The sequence below is a fragment of the Anas acuta genome, chromosome 7 (genome assembly GCF_963932015.1).
Source record: "Anas acuta chromosome 7, bAnaAcu1.1, whole genome shotgun sequence".
NCBI lineage: Eukaryota > Metazoa > Chordata > Aves > Anseriformes > Anatidae > Anas > Anas acuta.
In genome coordinates, this window is record NC_088985.1 from 19,910,552 (window position 1) to 19,927,254 (window position 16,703).

Genomic DNA, 16,703 nt, shown 5'->3' on the forward strand with positions numbered 1-16,703 from the left:
ACACAATTGAATAATTTATATATGTTTATTCCAAGCAACAAACAGAATATGAATTGCAACAGAAGTTCCAGTGTGTGGATGCCCATTACCTGCAAGGAAACTCAGCTTTGAGTCCTTGATATCAGAGAGTTAGAATTTTGTATGACAGTATTTAAAGAGTGTCAAGATAAGTTGCCAAGAACGGTTGTATGTATCTTCCATTTATCAGCTGGCTGGTGTATTTTACTGCCTTAGATCACTTAGTGATGAAAATTGTACAGAATGAGTGACTGAATAGCTAGGTAATTTGTAACTTCAGATGAAAAGATGAAGAGGGGCAAGTGGGAACACGTGTGAAGGGATCACTGATTCCCTCTCTTGGTTTCTAGAAATGATCTGCAAACTTCAGGGCCTTTAGAGCTTAAAACAAAACCAATCCCCTGTCTTACACTGTCTGATTCTGGAAAAGTTTGCCTTTAAACATGCAGACATTTTCTGCTTTGTACTTTTAGTTTAGCTATCTATGTACTATCTGTTGGTCTATTTTTCCACTTCACAGCTCAGAAGCTGTAATGTTCTTTTATTTGTGTGTTCTCCTGCTAGGTACTACTGAACAGGTCACTTTATGTCAGCTATATAAGTGGGAAGTAGAAACATAACTATTACTAGTATTGTCTATAGTTATGCAAGAGTTTGGGATGCAGAGCCTAGAGTCAAATCTGTGTTTCCCAATTCCAGACTAAACCCTGATTGCTAGACAGTGCCCTGGATGTCTTTTGCTGCTCACTTTAGAGCTCAAGTAGTCTGCAAATAATATTTAATTGAACTATAATTTGCTGGAGAATTGGTTTTATTTTTTTAGTTTAAGATAATCTAACTACAGTTAACCACATCTTGTATAAATTTTATTACTACTTCTAATACACTGACAGCTGGAACCCAACTGCCTGCTCCAGAAGAAGGCACTGAGAAGGAATTAAATGCTGTCATGCTGAAGATGGTGGCTGCACTTACTCTGGGGTCTGTAAGGAACACTGGTAAGAAATGACATGACCGCATTGCTTTGGTGATAAATGGCCATGATGCCTCTTCAGGTGCACCAGCAAACTTTCTGGCTTTTGTGCTTCAGTGAGAAGTGTAGGGATGACAGTGTTACACCAGAAATATGGTAAAGATATCCACATTCTCCACAATGAGACTTACCCTGGTAGTTGCGCTACTTCCCTCATCATGTGGATGACCCTAAAACATTTAGACAGAAGATGTAAACTTTACTCATGGAAAACAAAATTGTGTGTGAGTTTTATGTATTGTTTGTTCATCCATGTTTTCTTCCGTGGTGTCTATTATGTGAAATCTTGACGCGATCAGACACATGATGGGTCACACTCGTACATTCAGTATTGGCACAATTAAGAGAGAGGTTTGTGTGGGGAGTCTTGTGGAACAGTAAAACATAATAATACAGGAGTAAAAAGGATCTTCTGAGTACTGCTATCTGCTCATTTAATTCAGTCTTGAATTCTAGAGTCATCATTTGCAGCATCTTACATAATGCAAATGTATCATCACAAACTGCCCCAAACAAGTCTCCTTCATAAACTAAAGGAATGTTTAAGCTGAAAACTAATTTTTCAACACTTTTTCATGCATTATCGAATTGGGAAACTATCATCTCTGATGCTTAGAGACTGTGATCATCCTGTGATTTTATCCCCTCTCGTCCTCTTCAGTTTGTGTCCATTAGCTTAACAATCTTTTCTTTCTTGCCTCTCACGCTGTATTTGTAGAAATTTGGCACTATACACCAACACTGAAAACCTGCTTCTAAAAACTACAAACAAGATACTTTAAGTAACAAATGATACTGTATTTTTCCCCAGTTGTTTTAAAGGACTATGGAATGGTGCCATACATAAAGATATTTTTGGATGATGAGTGCTACAGGAGTGCTACTCTTAGCATCTTGGAGCAGCTATCAGTCATCAACTATGAAGAATATATGAGCATTGTTATTGGAGCCCTCTGTTCTTCTACTCAAGGGGAACTAAATCTGAAACTAGATCTGCTGAAGGTAATTAACATGGATTCCAAGTTGGTTGTTGTTTTCTTGGAAACTGCTTGGCTTGTGGCAAATTGCTCTAGATCTTTCCCCAGCACTGTGTTTTTCCAGGAAGATAAGTACTGAAGAGGAAGGAACTACGGACCAGTTTTTGATTCTGGTAGATCAAGTGCTTTGACTTTTAGTGGGGGCCATCTGTGTGGTCAGCACCTTCCTTTAGTACCAGACTGAAATACCATGAACTTAAACAGTAACACATGACAGAGAAATGGAGGTGGCAAATATTAAGGCACGGTTGTATGTGCAGTTATATGTAATGTGACAGAGAAAGGGCAAACAAATGTGAATAAAAATGGAGACGTGGAGGGAGGATGTGGGAAGACGTAAAAGAGTAAGATTGGAGGGGGGGCAGGGTAGGCATGAGATGGAATAGCTTGATTCTATGTTCCTGAGGTTGTAGCTTTGCTGTCCTGAATTTGGTAATCTCTTACATACACCAGTGTTAGGGGAAAAACAGAGGTGAGTTCATGGTAAGGGGGATTCTTATGGATATTTATGGAGAGTCTGATCCATAGGCAACTGAAGCAGGGGAAAGAATCAGTGTGCTTTATTCTGGTTTAGGTCATAAGCATCAAACTGAAAAGCAGCAGTGTTGTAAGAATTAATTTAAAGTTTCATTCTGCCTTCTCTACCAGGTGTGAACAGAATTCATCTTTTAGCACAATATAGCAGCTCTTTTTGTGATAAAATAACCATGTTACTTTAAATTTTGTCACTTTTTATAGCTTTGATTTGAAACAGTAAAGTTTAACAATGTTTGTAGAGAAGTTGAGTGCAGTGTCCAAACTAATATGAAAATAAATGCAGCTTTGGTGTCTAATTCTGACAAATGATAACTGTATTAAAACATAATGTAAGCAAATGAATTTATTATCTGCATCCATTGGGACTGTGATTGTGTTATACACAAATTCAGATTGATTTGCTAATATATATTTAGCTGTTAAAGCCTGAGCCCAAATGTAATTAGCACTGCCGTATTCCAGGGTGGCACGTGGACAATTATGAGGAATAACAAATAATGGAATGTGAAATAAATTCTGTTAACGTTAACTGAGTTAGGGGGTTTCCAGCAGACATCAGTTTTATAGATTCAAGACAGAGGAATACTAACTCATAGGCGATTAAATTCTAACTGAGTTAGCGCTGGAGGAAATGTGGTTACTGTTGACCTTCTCTGAAATGTGTTAAAGCCATCCTGATAACTTCAACTCTTGAGTTATTAAATTTACTCCCTGTTCAGAAGTCTCTGCCTGGTTTGATGCATTATCATACAAAATTGAATGGCAGTAAAGGCGTTTCTCTTCCCCTTCTAGTTCTGGCAACCTTTTCTCACGGTCCTAGATCCTGTTACTGGGAGATTCACTTGTTAGAACTGTTCCTCTTCAGCAGTGTGGAAAGATACAGATTCAAATTTGGAAGGCCACCAGTGCCTGAAAGAGCATCATCTTTACAAAACAGATTGTTGATCATCCCCTGAACCTGGGATGGATTGCATTCAAATACACTAGACTGCTTCCTCACAATCTCTTTTTTTTTTTTTTTCTTTTCCCAACTGACTTTACTTCCACTGTTATAATTCTTAACATCTTTGCTAGATTTGTTTTGCAATGGCAAGCCCGTACTATTTCAAATTTACAAGTGGAATAGGTTAGGTTTTATACCTGTGTAATATTATCAAGTGGCATTCACTTACAGCCTGCTTTAAGCCCACGTAAGTTAGAGAAACCTAAGAACAATTGTTGTCTTTGGATTTGACTCTTCATGGTTGTTTTTCTTCTAAAGTGTTGTGCAAACTATAAAAATAACCCTACTGAGAATGGGAATTGTTGCTTTTCTTAAAGAGGAGAGCCTACTACTTGCTGTATTCTTTGGGCTATGCTTTGTCACTTTTTTTTTTTTCATCTTAAGCTTTCTTGAAAGTGTCTGAGAAGAGATTAGCCAAAGGTCTGAAACAGTATCTCTGACCAAACTAGCTAAGCTATGTAATGCAGGATTTTTTTCTTTACTTTATTCCTGTTAACACCATTTCTCACCTGTCAGACTGACTGTGGGTTTTCTCCTGAGGGTGTGTATAAATCTAGGATGTTTGACTCTGTGGGTACATGGGAGAAGGGGGGTGGAGAAAAGATGTGCGGTGGTGACCTTACCTTTGACCAACATTTTTTTTTCTATTCTGACTGAAATTTCAGTGAAAGAATTTTGCAAAAAAATTGCAATTTAAAAATATTCTTATTTTTTGCCCTTTCTTTTAAGTGTTTCTTTTGTTTCCTTTCTTCACAATGTTTATAGTCACTCCTGAGAATATTGGAGAGTCCCAAAAGTCATTCAGCTTTCAGAACTTGCAGCGGATTCAATGGACTCCTGTCTCTTCTCTCAGACATGGAAGGTGCCTTGCAGGACCCTCCATCTGGGCTATGGGCAGCAGTTGGACAGAATCGCATAATGGAGCTTGTTTTCTACACACTTCAGGGGATAACAGCAGCCCTGCACCTGGACCCTGTTAACAGTGACTTCTTTCAGAGGAACAGCCTCTTTGAAAAGATGGCAGAGGATCTTGGGTCACTTGGTTGTTTCTGGACGCAAAAAGAATGGCAAATCCCTCTGAGCCTTGAGAAGAAAAGGACGTTTGCAGAATTCTTGGATGCAGCTTTCTGCTCCTCAGAACCTTTCCCAGCATGGCTGAAGAACTGCATATGGATTTTGAATTTTCTTGATCATATGGTTAAAGGAACTCTCCATCTGGAGAGCTACTTTAAGGAGATAAAGCCAGAGATGGGTGAGCCATCGAGAGATGATCAGGAGGGACCTGAAGCTCAAGAAGAACATCCTGTTACTTTCAAAAGATTAGTCAACAAATTACCTGCCTCAGCATACAGGTTATGGGAAAATCCTGAGGAGAAGTAAGTCCTGATTTTACTACAGGAAATATAGTAGTAAGACTGGTATCTGCATTTTATATGGTAGTAAACTGAGGCAGGGTGTGGCAAAATTTCCCTAGACCAAACAAATCAGTCATACAGTCCCAAATGCCAGGCCTTCAGATAGCAGAAATCACGTCATTTTGAAAGGTAAATGGTGGTAAACATTACAGCGTGTATATTTAGTGGAGCAGTGGGACACAGAAGCCTGAGAGTTGCACAGTTAGAGCTGAAGGTTCTGGCATGTGCAATGTGTGAGCAGCATTGGGTTCTAAGGAGGGTTGTTGGGGTTTGCAACTAATAATTAGTCTCTACTTGAACATTCTCCACTCAATTTTGACTTTTTTTAAACAGTGTGAGAAGCTGTTTCCAGTCACCTGATACATGAAAAATAAAAGCTTTTAAGTTATTTTAGATGCTCCTGGATGTGTGTGTACCCACACGTGCACTCGCTGGCTCATCTAGTTGTGCAGCTTAAATAGAGAAAGCTGGGAAAGGAACAGTCATGCTGCATGCCAGATATAGTGGAGTATGGCAGGAAGGAAAGACTACACCAGAGATCAATGTAGCTGTCATCTGTGAATCAGTGCTAAGTTATTTACATTTCATAATTTGTGAGATCTGCCCCTTCCTGTGTCTGCAGCTTTATCTTGGATCTCCCAGTCTTTTTCTCAAAAATGTTTCTAGTTGAAGTTACAGCTAAAAAGGTTGAGTGCAGTGCTTACGACTGGGAGATTTCTTCAGCCCTTGCTTTAGACTATTCCTCAGTCATCAGTGTATGCAAACAGCAGAATGTATTCTAGCAAGCTGTCAATTTTCATGACATACAATCTGTATCCTTTTCCAGTAGTAAATTTGCTGAAAATAAAACTAAGAAATCAAGTTCCCAGCATTCCTTCAAGCCTGTGGTTCCCCTTATGCAGCTTCCTCCTAGCTCTACTCCACACTCTCACTTCCTCCTGAAAAAGGCTTCAGCATGGAGCTACACATTTTGAAAGGAGGAACTTGAGTGCAGCCAGTGTAGGTGGCTGTAGGTGGCCTGTGATTCTTTGTCCTGTGACATGGATTTAACATCCCCTGAAGAGGGAGAAAGGAGGTGATCTGGTAGTTCTAAGAGCCTGTGACTCAGCCACGGAAATATCAACATTTTAACTGAGTAATATTCTAGCCTCTTACACTGTCCTGTGGGAATGATGCTGAAAGCTGCTGGGTAACAGGGGAATTTACACTTTAATTCCTGTCTGAAAAATGGCCTTCTGTGTTCCTGCTCTTGTGTTACCGTTTGAACCACCTCCTATTTTTCCTTTTGCTGCTGGGGATTTGAGATGGCTTGCTGCAAGCTGTGTTAGAGAGGGTGCTTTCTCTTTGGGAGGAAAGCCCCTCTTCGTGCCCACCCCAGCAGAATGGCTGCTGCAGCTGCCATTGCACAGATTATGCTAATAGATCTTCAGGTTCTTTGTGGCATCTCTTTTTGTCCCCAGGCCCTCTTTCTTGTCTTGCTGTTAAGTAACAGTCAGTGCAGAGTGCATTTGCGATCCACACAGTGATAGTGATGGGGTAAGGGGAGTGGTATCACGGGGCTGACTGGATAGCCCTGAAGCTGGGATGTTTGCAAGGGTGAGGAGGTGGTGTATGGAGGCAACTTTTCTGCTAAGACAAGACAGAAAATGAAGGCCTCTTGAAAAAACAGAGAGAGGGATAGAGATAAGACTGATAGGATATATTTATCTGGTATTCTTGAAGGCAGTGAGAGTCTGGTGCTGATAGGGGAGCAGTGTGATGCTGGTCAGGGACACTGGAGTCACTGTTTTCTTAGGTTTTTATACCAGATCTGATTTTGATCGATTACACAGAAAATGCAGCAAATGAGCAACTGCTTTGAAAGCGTTGTTTAGCATATTCCTTGAGGGTGCAGTAAGAATTATTTGTCACTGCGTGGCAGTGTGCTACACATTACTTGCTGCTCTGGTGTGTTAGATAAGCCTTTTTTGGTCATGGCTAACAAGTGTTAATTACAGCATTTTATCCTCCTTCAAGTCCCTTGTACATTTTTTTTATGCTCCCCCTTTTACTTGCACCTTTCGATTTATACAGATTGTAAAGCATATTTTTCTTTTTTTTTTCTTTTTTTTTTTTTTTTTCTGTCTAACTATGGATGTTACATGTTGCTTGGGCTTTCTTCATGAAGTATTTTTGGGATAGATGTGTACTGTCAGAAACATCACAGCTCCGGTTCAGAGGTGCACCCAGAAATGCTGATTCTGTGAACATGCTGATGAACATGCAGTGCCTGGAGTAGAGTTACTGCTATGAAGTGCCTTTGTCTTAGCAGTACATCTGACCTCTAGCCTGCATCATGGCATAACTAAGTTTTCTCTGTGGTAAATTTGATTCCCCAGTTCTTTCCTGTGCCTGAGTGTGCAAAGGTGATGCATGGTGAAAATGAAAACTGGTGGGGAAGCACAGATACATAACTTTCTTTTACTTGTTTAAGTAGATTCTGGTGTTAGAAGGAAAGGGTGGCATGCTGATTGCATCAAGGCTGTCTCGTCTTCTCATCTTGCTGTTTTGGTTTGAAAGCCCTGAAGTTACTGTCTGACCAAAGTTACAAACTGCTTGGAAATAAAAAATACATGGTACCTTTGGGCTGATGCCTCAGGGAGACCTCTGGTTGTCTGTTCTCTGTACTTCAGGTACCTTCAAAGGTAAAGTTTATTTAAAGAGGCTGCTGCACATCTTTCAACCTGCAGGTTCCTTTCAACCTGCAGGATGAGATCATGATCAGGTTATATCCCATTGTTATTACTCCCAGGAGGCTCCCATCTGCTCCAGGTCATCTGTACTTTTTGTGGAGACATTTTCCAATTTTCTCCATTTTCAAATGCCAAGCCTGGTTACAGCTAGGCAGGTTTAATACTGTACTCTGCTGGAACATTAGTTATAACCTCCTTGCTGCTATTAACGATAATTATAAGCCTTATACATCTTTTTTCCTGCAGGTGGGAAATGAGAGACACTGTTATTGTACATCCAGGTGCTGTCTGTGTTATGGTGAGGCTGCTGCCAAAGCTGTACAAAGAGGGACACTCTCAGGTGAGTCTGAGAGGGGGTCCTTGTGAATTTGGTTCAAAACAATCAGTGTTTCCTACCTGTGTCTTGTGTGTGTGGCTTTTGTTTGCAAACTTGGATGAGTTGGGCTTTGATTTCTGTTATAAATTCAGATAAATAATGACAAAGAATTAACAGAACTAGTTCTGAAAATTGTTAAAATATTGCCAATTGATCTAGCAACCAGAACAATCTGGCTCTTTAGGTCTAACAGTCCATAAGCTTACAATTAATTTAGACTCTGTTTTGCTTTGTCTGGCCTCCAGTACACACACCCCCTCTGAACAAGTAAACTGCCTACATTGCATCTGTTATCTTGTCTTAAGTACTCAAATATGGTTAAAGTACATACAGAGGGATTGAAATAAAACCAGATTGTTCATCTGGAGTTATGGAAGATGGGAATGCAAGTGCCAGTATATCCCAACTCAAGGCAGCAGCTATTGAAATTTTGATAATTACAGTAATTAATTCCTGATAAACAAGTAGAATAGTTAATTGGATGAGAGAGAGTGCCCTCAAGAATGTGAATCTGAGTTGGCTCATGGCTGAGCTGTCTGAGAGTCTGTCAGATCCTCAGTAGATGGCAGTGTTCTTAAAAATTTGAAGGACTGGAGCACAAATTTGAGGCACTTTAGTCGTGCATTTAATTGCATTCATCTTTTTCCTTCATTTCTTGCTTATTTTTTTCTTAGCCAACAAGAAATTATTGTTGATATTGTGTGTTTAGTATTGATGTTCTGAATAGGATTGCATTGGGTACGTTGGGACTACTGTTACTTTGGGTCCTTAGACTTGGAGTAGGAATTTAACACGTCCTGAAGATTTTTTTCATCGAATAAGCCACAAAAAGGATAGAGGAAATGAGATTTTCATGGTAATCCTGTTTAAAGGCAGGCGAGAGAATGATTGGAACTTTTTGTCTCACAGTTTGGGCAGCTCATTCATGCTACCAGGTAGTGACACAAAAGGCTGGACTTAAATACCTTTCCTTGTAATGTGTGCTACTGCACAAACCCTTGTGAAACAAATTCCTTGGAAAATGCAAGCCAGGCAAGAACTGATGCAACAGGTGGAACTAAGTGACTTAGTAAAAGAAGGAAATACCCTTTGAATTTCCCTGTGTACCAAACAGTGCTATTTTTTATTTTAGTGCTGCAATGTGACAATTAGGAGAGATGGAGTAATTTCTTTCTCGATAGAGCTTTCTTGCTGAAGATTTTCATTCAATTTTAAATTAAAAATCCAAAGGAGTTTCTTGCTCTGAGGTTAGGACTGAGTCAAATAGCATATTTCTTTTTTAGGAGCAATGGTGATGAACAGTTAGTAGCTCATCTCTTTCAACTTGTTTTAGAGCTATAATTGATCTTTAGGCTCATATATTTTGAATTAATCTGGAAAAAAAATCCTCAGAATGTGCAAATCACGTGCAAATCTTTTGTTTTCACAGAAATGGCAATGAGAAAGCACAGCCTTTAGAGAAACGTTAATGGAACTCAATAAAATTAATGTACTTTTACTCTGACCCTCAGAAATAATATCCATTTCCTGCCAAAGTTGCTGCTGCTTGGTGACCTTTGTCAGACCTAAACAGTAATGGGCTGAAGCAACGCTGAGCATGTAGGTATAGAAAAAGCAGTAGTAGACAGCAAAACAGATGGTCTTGTAGTTCAACCATTTTTTTCTGACTGTCCAGAGTGACAAGTATGAGCTGAGAACAGATTTGTGGTTGCATATTGCTGACTTTCCTAGATATGTTCAAAAATGATTTGAATGTCATATAGGTATGAACACTTGCTTAAAAGCCTTAAAACCCCCAAGAGACAGTCTTTGAGTCGGTAGTCAGTGTTCAGAGGTTATTGCTCATGTTCATGGATAGGGTGAGTACATCTAAGGCAGTTCCCATCTAACTACGTACAGTTTAACAATATGTACAAGGCAGATTTTCCTTTTTGTGTTTCCTGTTCACTGGTGAATGATAGTTTTCAAAACCTGTGATAATGCTAAGTACAAGCCAGTCAGGTTAACATCTACTTTAACTCTGGCTCAGAACACTCATAGTTTATTCTACCTTAAAAGTTCCCCTTGGACTCATTGTCCAGCATTTTGGAAACATGACTTTAAGATTTCCAAGTGTTATGCCAGATATTTTCTGTTTTCAGTGTCAGATAAGGAGAGCTCCTAGATCTCACAAGGCTGGGAGGAGAAAGGCAAGAACTTTGTACAAGAGAATCAAAGCATGATTCAGTTCTGCACCATCTTTCTGGCTTGTTTCTTGGGTGTTCTTGTGAATGCAGACCAAAAAACAAAAACAAAAAACCACTATCACATCATTCACTATGCAAATTATTTATACACTACACTCTTGCTAAAAAATATTCTTTCTGCCACAACTGGATTTGTCCCCTATTTATCCACGTCTCTTCTGTGATGAACTGTTGTCATATTCACTGTTGTAAATCTGAAACATTTCAATAAGGACTTAGCAACTTTATTAGAAAGAAGTCTTTTATCCCTTTCTCCGTGTCTTAAAGTTAACCAAAGCAAGTTGTTCTTATTGGAGATGTAAAGAACATAAAACTTTCCAAATATTTACGCTTCCTAAAAATGTAAATTCATTCTAACCCTAACAGGTCTCTGACACTGTTAGATATGGCCTGTAGAAGCCTGTGTGACTGAGATTTGTCAGCCTTTAGACACCTATTAGTGATACTACTGCTAATGTAAATGTTAATACCACACTGAACTACTGCAGTGAGTTAGCTGCACAGGGAAGTTGCTCAAGTTTTTGGCTAGAACTTCATTCCTTTCCAGGTTTCATTGCCAAGGCTTTGAGAGAAAGGGAGAACTGACCAGAACCCTGCTAGGAGGAGGGGAACACAAACACCCTGGCAGCATGTTCTCTAGCCAGGGTTGGCAGCTGAAGGTCAGCTCTTTCCCCTGAGCACTTTTCTGCAAGCATTGCTTCATTGTCCCCTTGAGGATTCTTTTCTTTTATTAGCCTATTCTGATTACAGCACAGCTTTCTTTTTTATTATTATTATTTTTTAAATGTATAGCCTGTCTACATGTTCTTTTTCAAGGTTATTTTTGGTCTTTCAGTAAGAAATTTGCTTGTTCCTTGACAGAACAGCTTCTGAAGCTTGGTAACTGAGCAATTTTCCTACTGTGCTTCCAGTCCTACAGCCTGCCATTTTATTTGTACCATTTCTCTTGCTATGCACTTTCTCCTTAAAAAGCAGTCAGTGTCTCCGAAGATATCCTAAAATCTTGGTAGCATACCTTTGATTGAAGACATACAAACTCAGCCCAGTATTCCTGACTAACTGTACTGAAGATCATTTTAACTATGGTGAATTTTGGAATGATTTATTTTTGATAACATTTTAAAGGGAAAAACACACAACTGATTTTTGGAAGTAGACCAAATGTCTTTATTGCCAATGGGTTTTAAACTCATGGTTGTCTACCTTTTAATTTTAAAAGCATAATTTGAAGCCCTGAGACACTTTGAACTTCTTGAAAAATCTACTTTTGATGTCTAGTAAAATTAAAACTGTATTGTTAGAACTTAATTCTAATTTTATTTGAAAGGCTGATAGCTTTTCAAGTGAAAGGTGCTCCAAGGTTGAAAAGTGTCGTCATTTCCAATTGTGCACTCAATTATTGATGTATCATTCTTAATCCTAAGAAAATTGAAAATCCTTTTGAAGTTAACCCCCCGCCCCACACACACACACACACACACACTGAAGGTTCAAAGTTCTTAGTCATCTTGCACATCACATGGTCACTTTGAAGAGGAGTAACAATGAATTGAATTCAACTACCAAGTTTTCCAACTATGGACTCTTAGGAGCAAGAATCTGGGAACTACTTAAGCAGACTAGGCAAATTGCTAGGTGACATTTTACCCTTTAGACTCAAATCTGAGGCAGAGCTGTGAGCCCAACTGCATTCTGATTGCACCTTCAATATCCTGATTCACCTGGTGCAAGTGGTATGTGTTAGGAAAATCAATCCATGCACCTAGAAATACATAGCCTGATTTCCTGGCCACCATTAGTAGCTCCACTGATATCTCATTTTACTGGAACTAAGATCCATGAAAACAGTGCATTTTATTCAAAACAAGGCAATAGTGGTATTGACAAAGCTGCTAAGCTAATGAAAACAATCAATTTTTTTGTATGCCATTATGGTTTTATTGGATTTATTTTGGAGTAAACCAGTACTTTCACTTAATCAAGACATGTACTATTCTTTTTTTTTTTTTTTTTTTTTTTTTTTTTACTTTTTTCTTTTCTCATGGCTTTATATATGCAGACACTTTCCTTCATCCAGTTAAAAATACTGTAAATAATAGTTTGAAGTTCCAAAAAGTTACTGAGGCTTTGATACACAGTAGAAATAAGTTCCTCCCCTTAGAAGAAGAATAATGTTGGTTTAGTCTGGTGGAGGATATCTGCATGTAATTAGATGCACATTGAAACTTATGTCACTGGAAATGAACAGTTTGAGACAGGAGAAAAGACTATCTGAAGAACTCTCTCCTCAGGTATCAAAACCAGTAGTTGTGTTTACAAAACCAATATATCTTACACATGATGTGCTACTATCGTTGTCCAAGTGTTGCACTTGATGCTTTAGGTTGTTGAGCACTTTTTAAAAGAAATTGTTTTTCAGCTTTGAATTTGTCCTGTACTGGTTTTGAGCGCTCCAAAATTTTGGTCTACGTGCAAAAGAGCTGAATTGCTCTTTACACTTAATAAACTAGCGTGTGCAGAATCCAGTGAAGTAGCTTCTCTTTTGTGTCATAAAATTGAATCCAAATGTCACAATCTGTGTCTGCCACCACCTGTTTTTCTGTAAAAATGTGTATAGATATTTCCTTGAAGAGTGTGAGAAAGCCAAAGGGCTCTTGAGGATGGGGAATAATTGAAAGATTTGTTTAAATAAATTGCGTAGTTACTTTTGAGAGCAACCTAGTCTTGTCAGCAGAGTGGGCTTTTTTCTTAAGTGGAAACAAATTGTTCTAAAGATAGTGAGAATTCAGAAATTCTTAAAGGTTTCTTTAAAATCTAAAACAAAAACCAAAACAAACCAAAACAAAAAAAAACAAACACTTAGAAATCTTAAAGATTTCTTGATTTCTTTAAAAATTATTTATAAGACCATTAAGAAGCAATAGTGAAGTAAAACATCAATTCAGCAAAACATGTAGACAAAGTGTTTGTGTTTCAGGACTTTACTACATGCTGTTTTGTTTAAACAACAGTGCATTTACAACAGTGCAGAAGAGCAGAATATGTCAGCATGACTCCCCATGTTAAATACATTCTGAGTAACTGTGTTGGTCTTGAAAATTATGCCTAACAACCTGCCCTTGGAGGTGTTTCCCTCTTTTGCATGACATCCCTCACTACCGTAGTGGTGTTTCCAGAAAGCTCAGCTGTGGGTAGCTGAGCAGTTACTCACCTGTGGATATACCCAGAGCATTCGGGTGCACGGTTTTATAGAATAGCCATACAGTTGCACTTGAGACTTTTGCCTTAGAGGCATCTTTTGGGGCCAGATTTTTGTACCCAGAGACTCAGTGACTGCAAAAACAAATGCAATCACAATGTACAGTTTTAGTTCCAGGTCACTAACCTCAGTTCCTTGTCTTTCAGCTTTCTCAGGAAATCCAGTGTGCTGTGGCTGGTCATATCCAGTCCCTGGTGAAGTCAGAGAAGAGTCGCCAGGTGATGTGTGGTTCTGGCTTGCTGAGCACTATCATAGCTTCCTGTCAGGATGCCTTCCGCAATGAGAGCCATCCACTGCACCTGCCCCTCACGAGAGTTTTTGAGAAGCTTGCCTCACAATCTATTGAGCCAGATGTGTTAAGGTATCAGATTAGATTTAATGGAACAAATTTCTCTTAGTGGTGCAAATTTTTGTAAAGTCTGTGTTTAAATGGACACTTCATGTAGTGCCCTTATTCAGCAAGACTGTTAGTTTCAAGATTCATTTAATATTTCTGATTTGTTAGTCACAGGTTATATGCTTAAATGAATTACTGAAAATGGTATAAGTCTGTAGTCTCCTGAATCATCTCTGCAAGGGTTGTAAAACCATTTATGAATGGTAACTAAGTAACTGCAAAACACTAGGGTGATTCAGGATTATTCTTCCCTGGAGAAATATATATTCATATACCCATATATTCATATGGAGAAACTGTTTCCTGACGAGTTGAAGTGACTGTCTCTTAGCTCAGATCAATAATGACAGATACAGAAATAAAGTATGGTCTTGTTTCTACTTTGAAGATGTGCTTTCTCCTTTAATGTTCAGAGATGCTCGGCATGAAGTATACCTAGTAAAGATAGAAGTGCAGATGAAGTTTGGATATGCAGTGGATTTATCTTAATAAAAAATGGAATGAATTCATTTTTTAAAGAATCCATAGGTTTTGTTTTGTTTTGTTTTCCCCTGGAAGAATGGTAGTAATACAAAAGTATTGCTGAAAAAATAAAACTTTTTTTTTTAATTTTTCTATAAGAAGCCTTGAAAGGGGAAGACATTAAAGCAAGATGTCTATTTGTGATGATGCAATGGAAAGCATTCATTCTGCTTTATTTCAGATGTCTTTAAAATTTGGTTTCCAATAATAAAGTTCATCTCCCAGGGTCTGAATTGTATTTGCGTGGTTGCTGTGACTCCTTAGTATCTGTATTTATTATATTTTCTTTTTTATTGCTTTGTTTTTCCAGACAATTTCTTTGGTTGGGAGGGCCTTCATCAATACCTTCCAGGCCCAGCACAAACAGGACTGAAGTACTTCAAAGTGAAGAGAGTAATTCATGTAAAGCAGCTTTGAATGAAGGTGAGCACTCAGTGAACAGCCTATTACTGATACTGCGGTCGGATTACAGATCTCTGTAATGGCAGGAAATTGCTGGTTGAAGTGAGTTGCTCCAAGCCAGTCATAGCTGGAAATAGTTAAAAATGTGAAAAAGACAACTGCTTTTTGTAATCCCTAGGATATCCTAGCATTCTGCTTGCTATGGGCCATTTTCCATCTCAGTCCATTCTCTGTTCTAACATATTTTGCAGGTGAAAGATTACTGTAGTAGTATTTTGCACCTACAGCATTCTCATGCTTGGGACACCTGATACAGCATGGTGCAGATTTGGGCCTTGAATTATTTTCAGTCATTCTTCAGATCTCCTCCCATGTGTTGGTAGTAGCCATTACTTTATTGCACTATGGAATAGTCTGTGTATGAGAAAAACAAAACCAGGGACTTAAGAACCTCTTTTACTAGAAGTGAAGTTTGGAGCTGCCTGAAGAGGTGTGGAGAGAAAATATGGCTCTCTCTTCTGTAAACTCATCTTTCTTGCTAGCCTAACATTCTGAGATTCCTTCAGTGCAATACTTTTGTGTATTTCTGAGGATTTCTGCAGGTTACTGAGGGTGTATTAGTTGAAGAGCCAACGCCTCATGCAACACTAGATCTTAGCAGTGATGAATTGAATAAGGGTGAAACCTGTGATTTTTATTTTTTATAATAATAAAAAAAAAAGTAGTGCAGACACTGATCTGTTTTTGCACTATGTTGATCTTGTAGGTTCAGAGGGTATCGCAGTGGACAATAAAACTGCTCTTCAGACAGTTGTGCCTGTCAGCCCTTGGCTGTCTAAGGGGTCTGCACTGGCACTCCAGACTGCAATGAGTCTCATCTCCATGACATCACCACGAAACTTCCAGCTCTGCAGCACTTCTTTGGCTCCATCGTTTGTGGAATTTGACATGTCCATGGAAGGATATGGGTACTACTACTATTGCTTTCTTCCTTAGTTGCTGTGCAGTCTTCTGGACCTTATTCTGGACATAGCTCTCATCTTAGTCCTTCTTAGTGTCATATAGCTGCCTTCCTTGAAGTAATGTTGCCAGCTTTTCTGGCCTGGAGACAATGCCTTATTGCTGATAGCAGAGACTCTTCCTTGCTACCTTGACTCTGCAGTATTAAGTCACTGGTGACATTCAGGGATGAATTTAAGTTTCTGATGAATGGGTACTTCCTTGCTTTTGTAGGTGTTTGTACATCCCTACTTTGGCCACTGTCATGGGCCCAGGAGCAGAGCAATCTATTTCAGGTGGAATTGGCATGGGTAAGAACTTTCTGACTAACATAGAGCTTTCTCAATGTACTGTTTGTGTGTTTTTTTTTTTGTTTGTTTTTGTTTTGTTTTCAGTCCTGTTAAAGGCATTTGTTTGTAAGAAATGACAGCAACTAAACTGTGTGTGCTTCAATACGCTTCTGTCTGTGTCCTAGTCCAGCTCTGAGCTTTACAAATCATTTCACCAAAATGCAGCATCAGGTGCCACTTAATCATGTGATACATTAACATTAGCAACACAAAGTACTAAGAAAACAGTCTTAACAAGTAAGAACCACCAGATTTTAGGGTAGTCTCCCACGGAAGGAATAGAAACTGTGTCACTTAATGTTAAATGGGATTCTCCTATAGATGAAAATCCTCTATTTGGTATACTGGAAAATGGTTATTCATACTGTACCTTTTGC

General features: G+C 38.8%; 1 protein-coding gene across 6 annotated transcripts in view; it reads left to right on the forward strand.

Annotated features, from left to right (window-relative positions):
* WDFY4 (WDFY family member 4) overlaps positions 1 to 16,703 on the forward strand; it is a 145,843-nt gene that overhangs the window by 27,060 nt on the left and 102,080 nt on the right. For all 6 annotated transcript variants that reach the window (XR_011098173.1, XM_068687824.1, XM_068687825.1 and 3 more), the window contains 8 exons: positions 912 to 1,016; positions 1,863 to 2,053; positions 4,394 to 5,004; positions 8,022 to 8,115; positions 13,803 to 14,017; positions 14,886 to 14,998; positions 15,744 to 15,945; positions 16,211 to 16,287. Coding sequence is in view for 5 of the 6 variants with exons in the window: in XM_068687824.1 (XP_068543925.1) it covers positions 912 to 1,016; positions 1,863 to 2,053; positions 4,394 to 5,004; positions 8,022 to 8,115; positions 13,803 to 14,017; positions 14,886 to 14,998; positions 15,744 to 15,945; positions 16,211 to 16,287 (1,608 nt within the window). In the remaining variant the exon portion in view is untranslated. The remainder of the gene's footprint in view (positions 1 to 911; positions 1,017 to 1,862; positions 2,054 to 4,393; positions 5,005 to 8,021; positions 8,116 to 13,802; positions 14,018 to 14,885; positions 14,999 to 15,743; positions 15,946 to 16,210; positions 16,288 to 16,703) is intronic.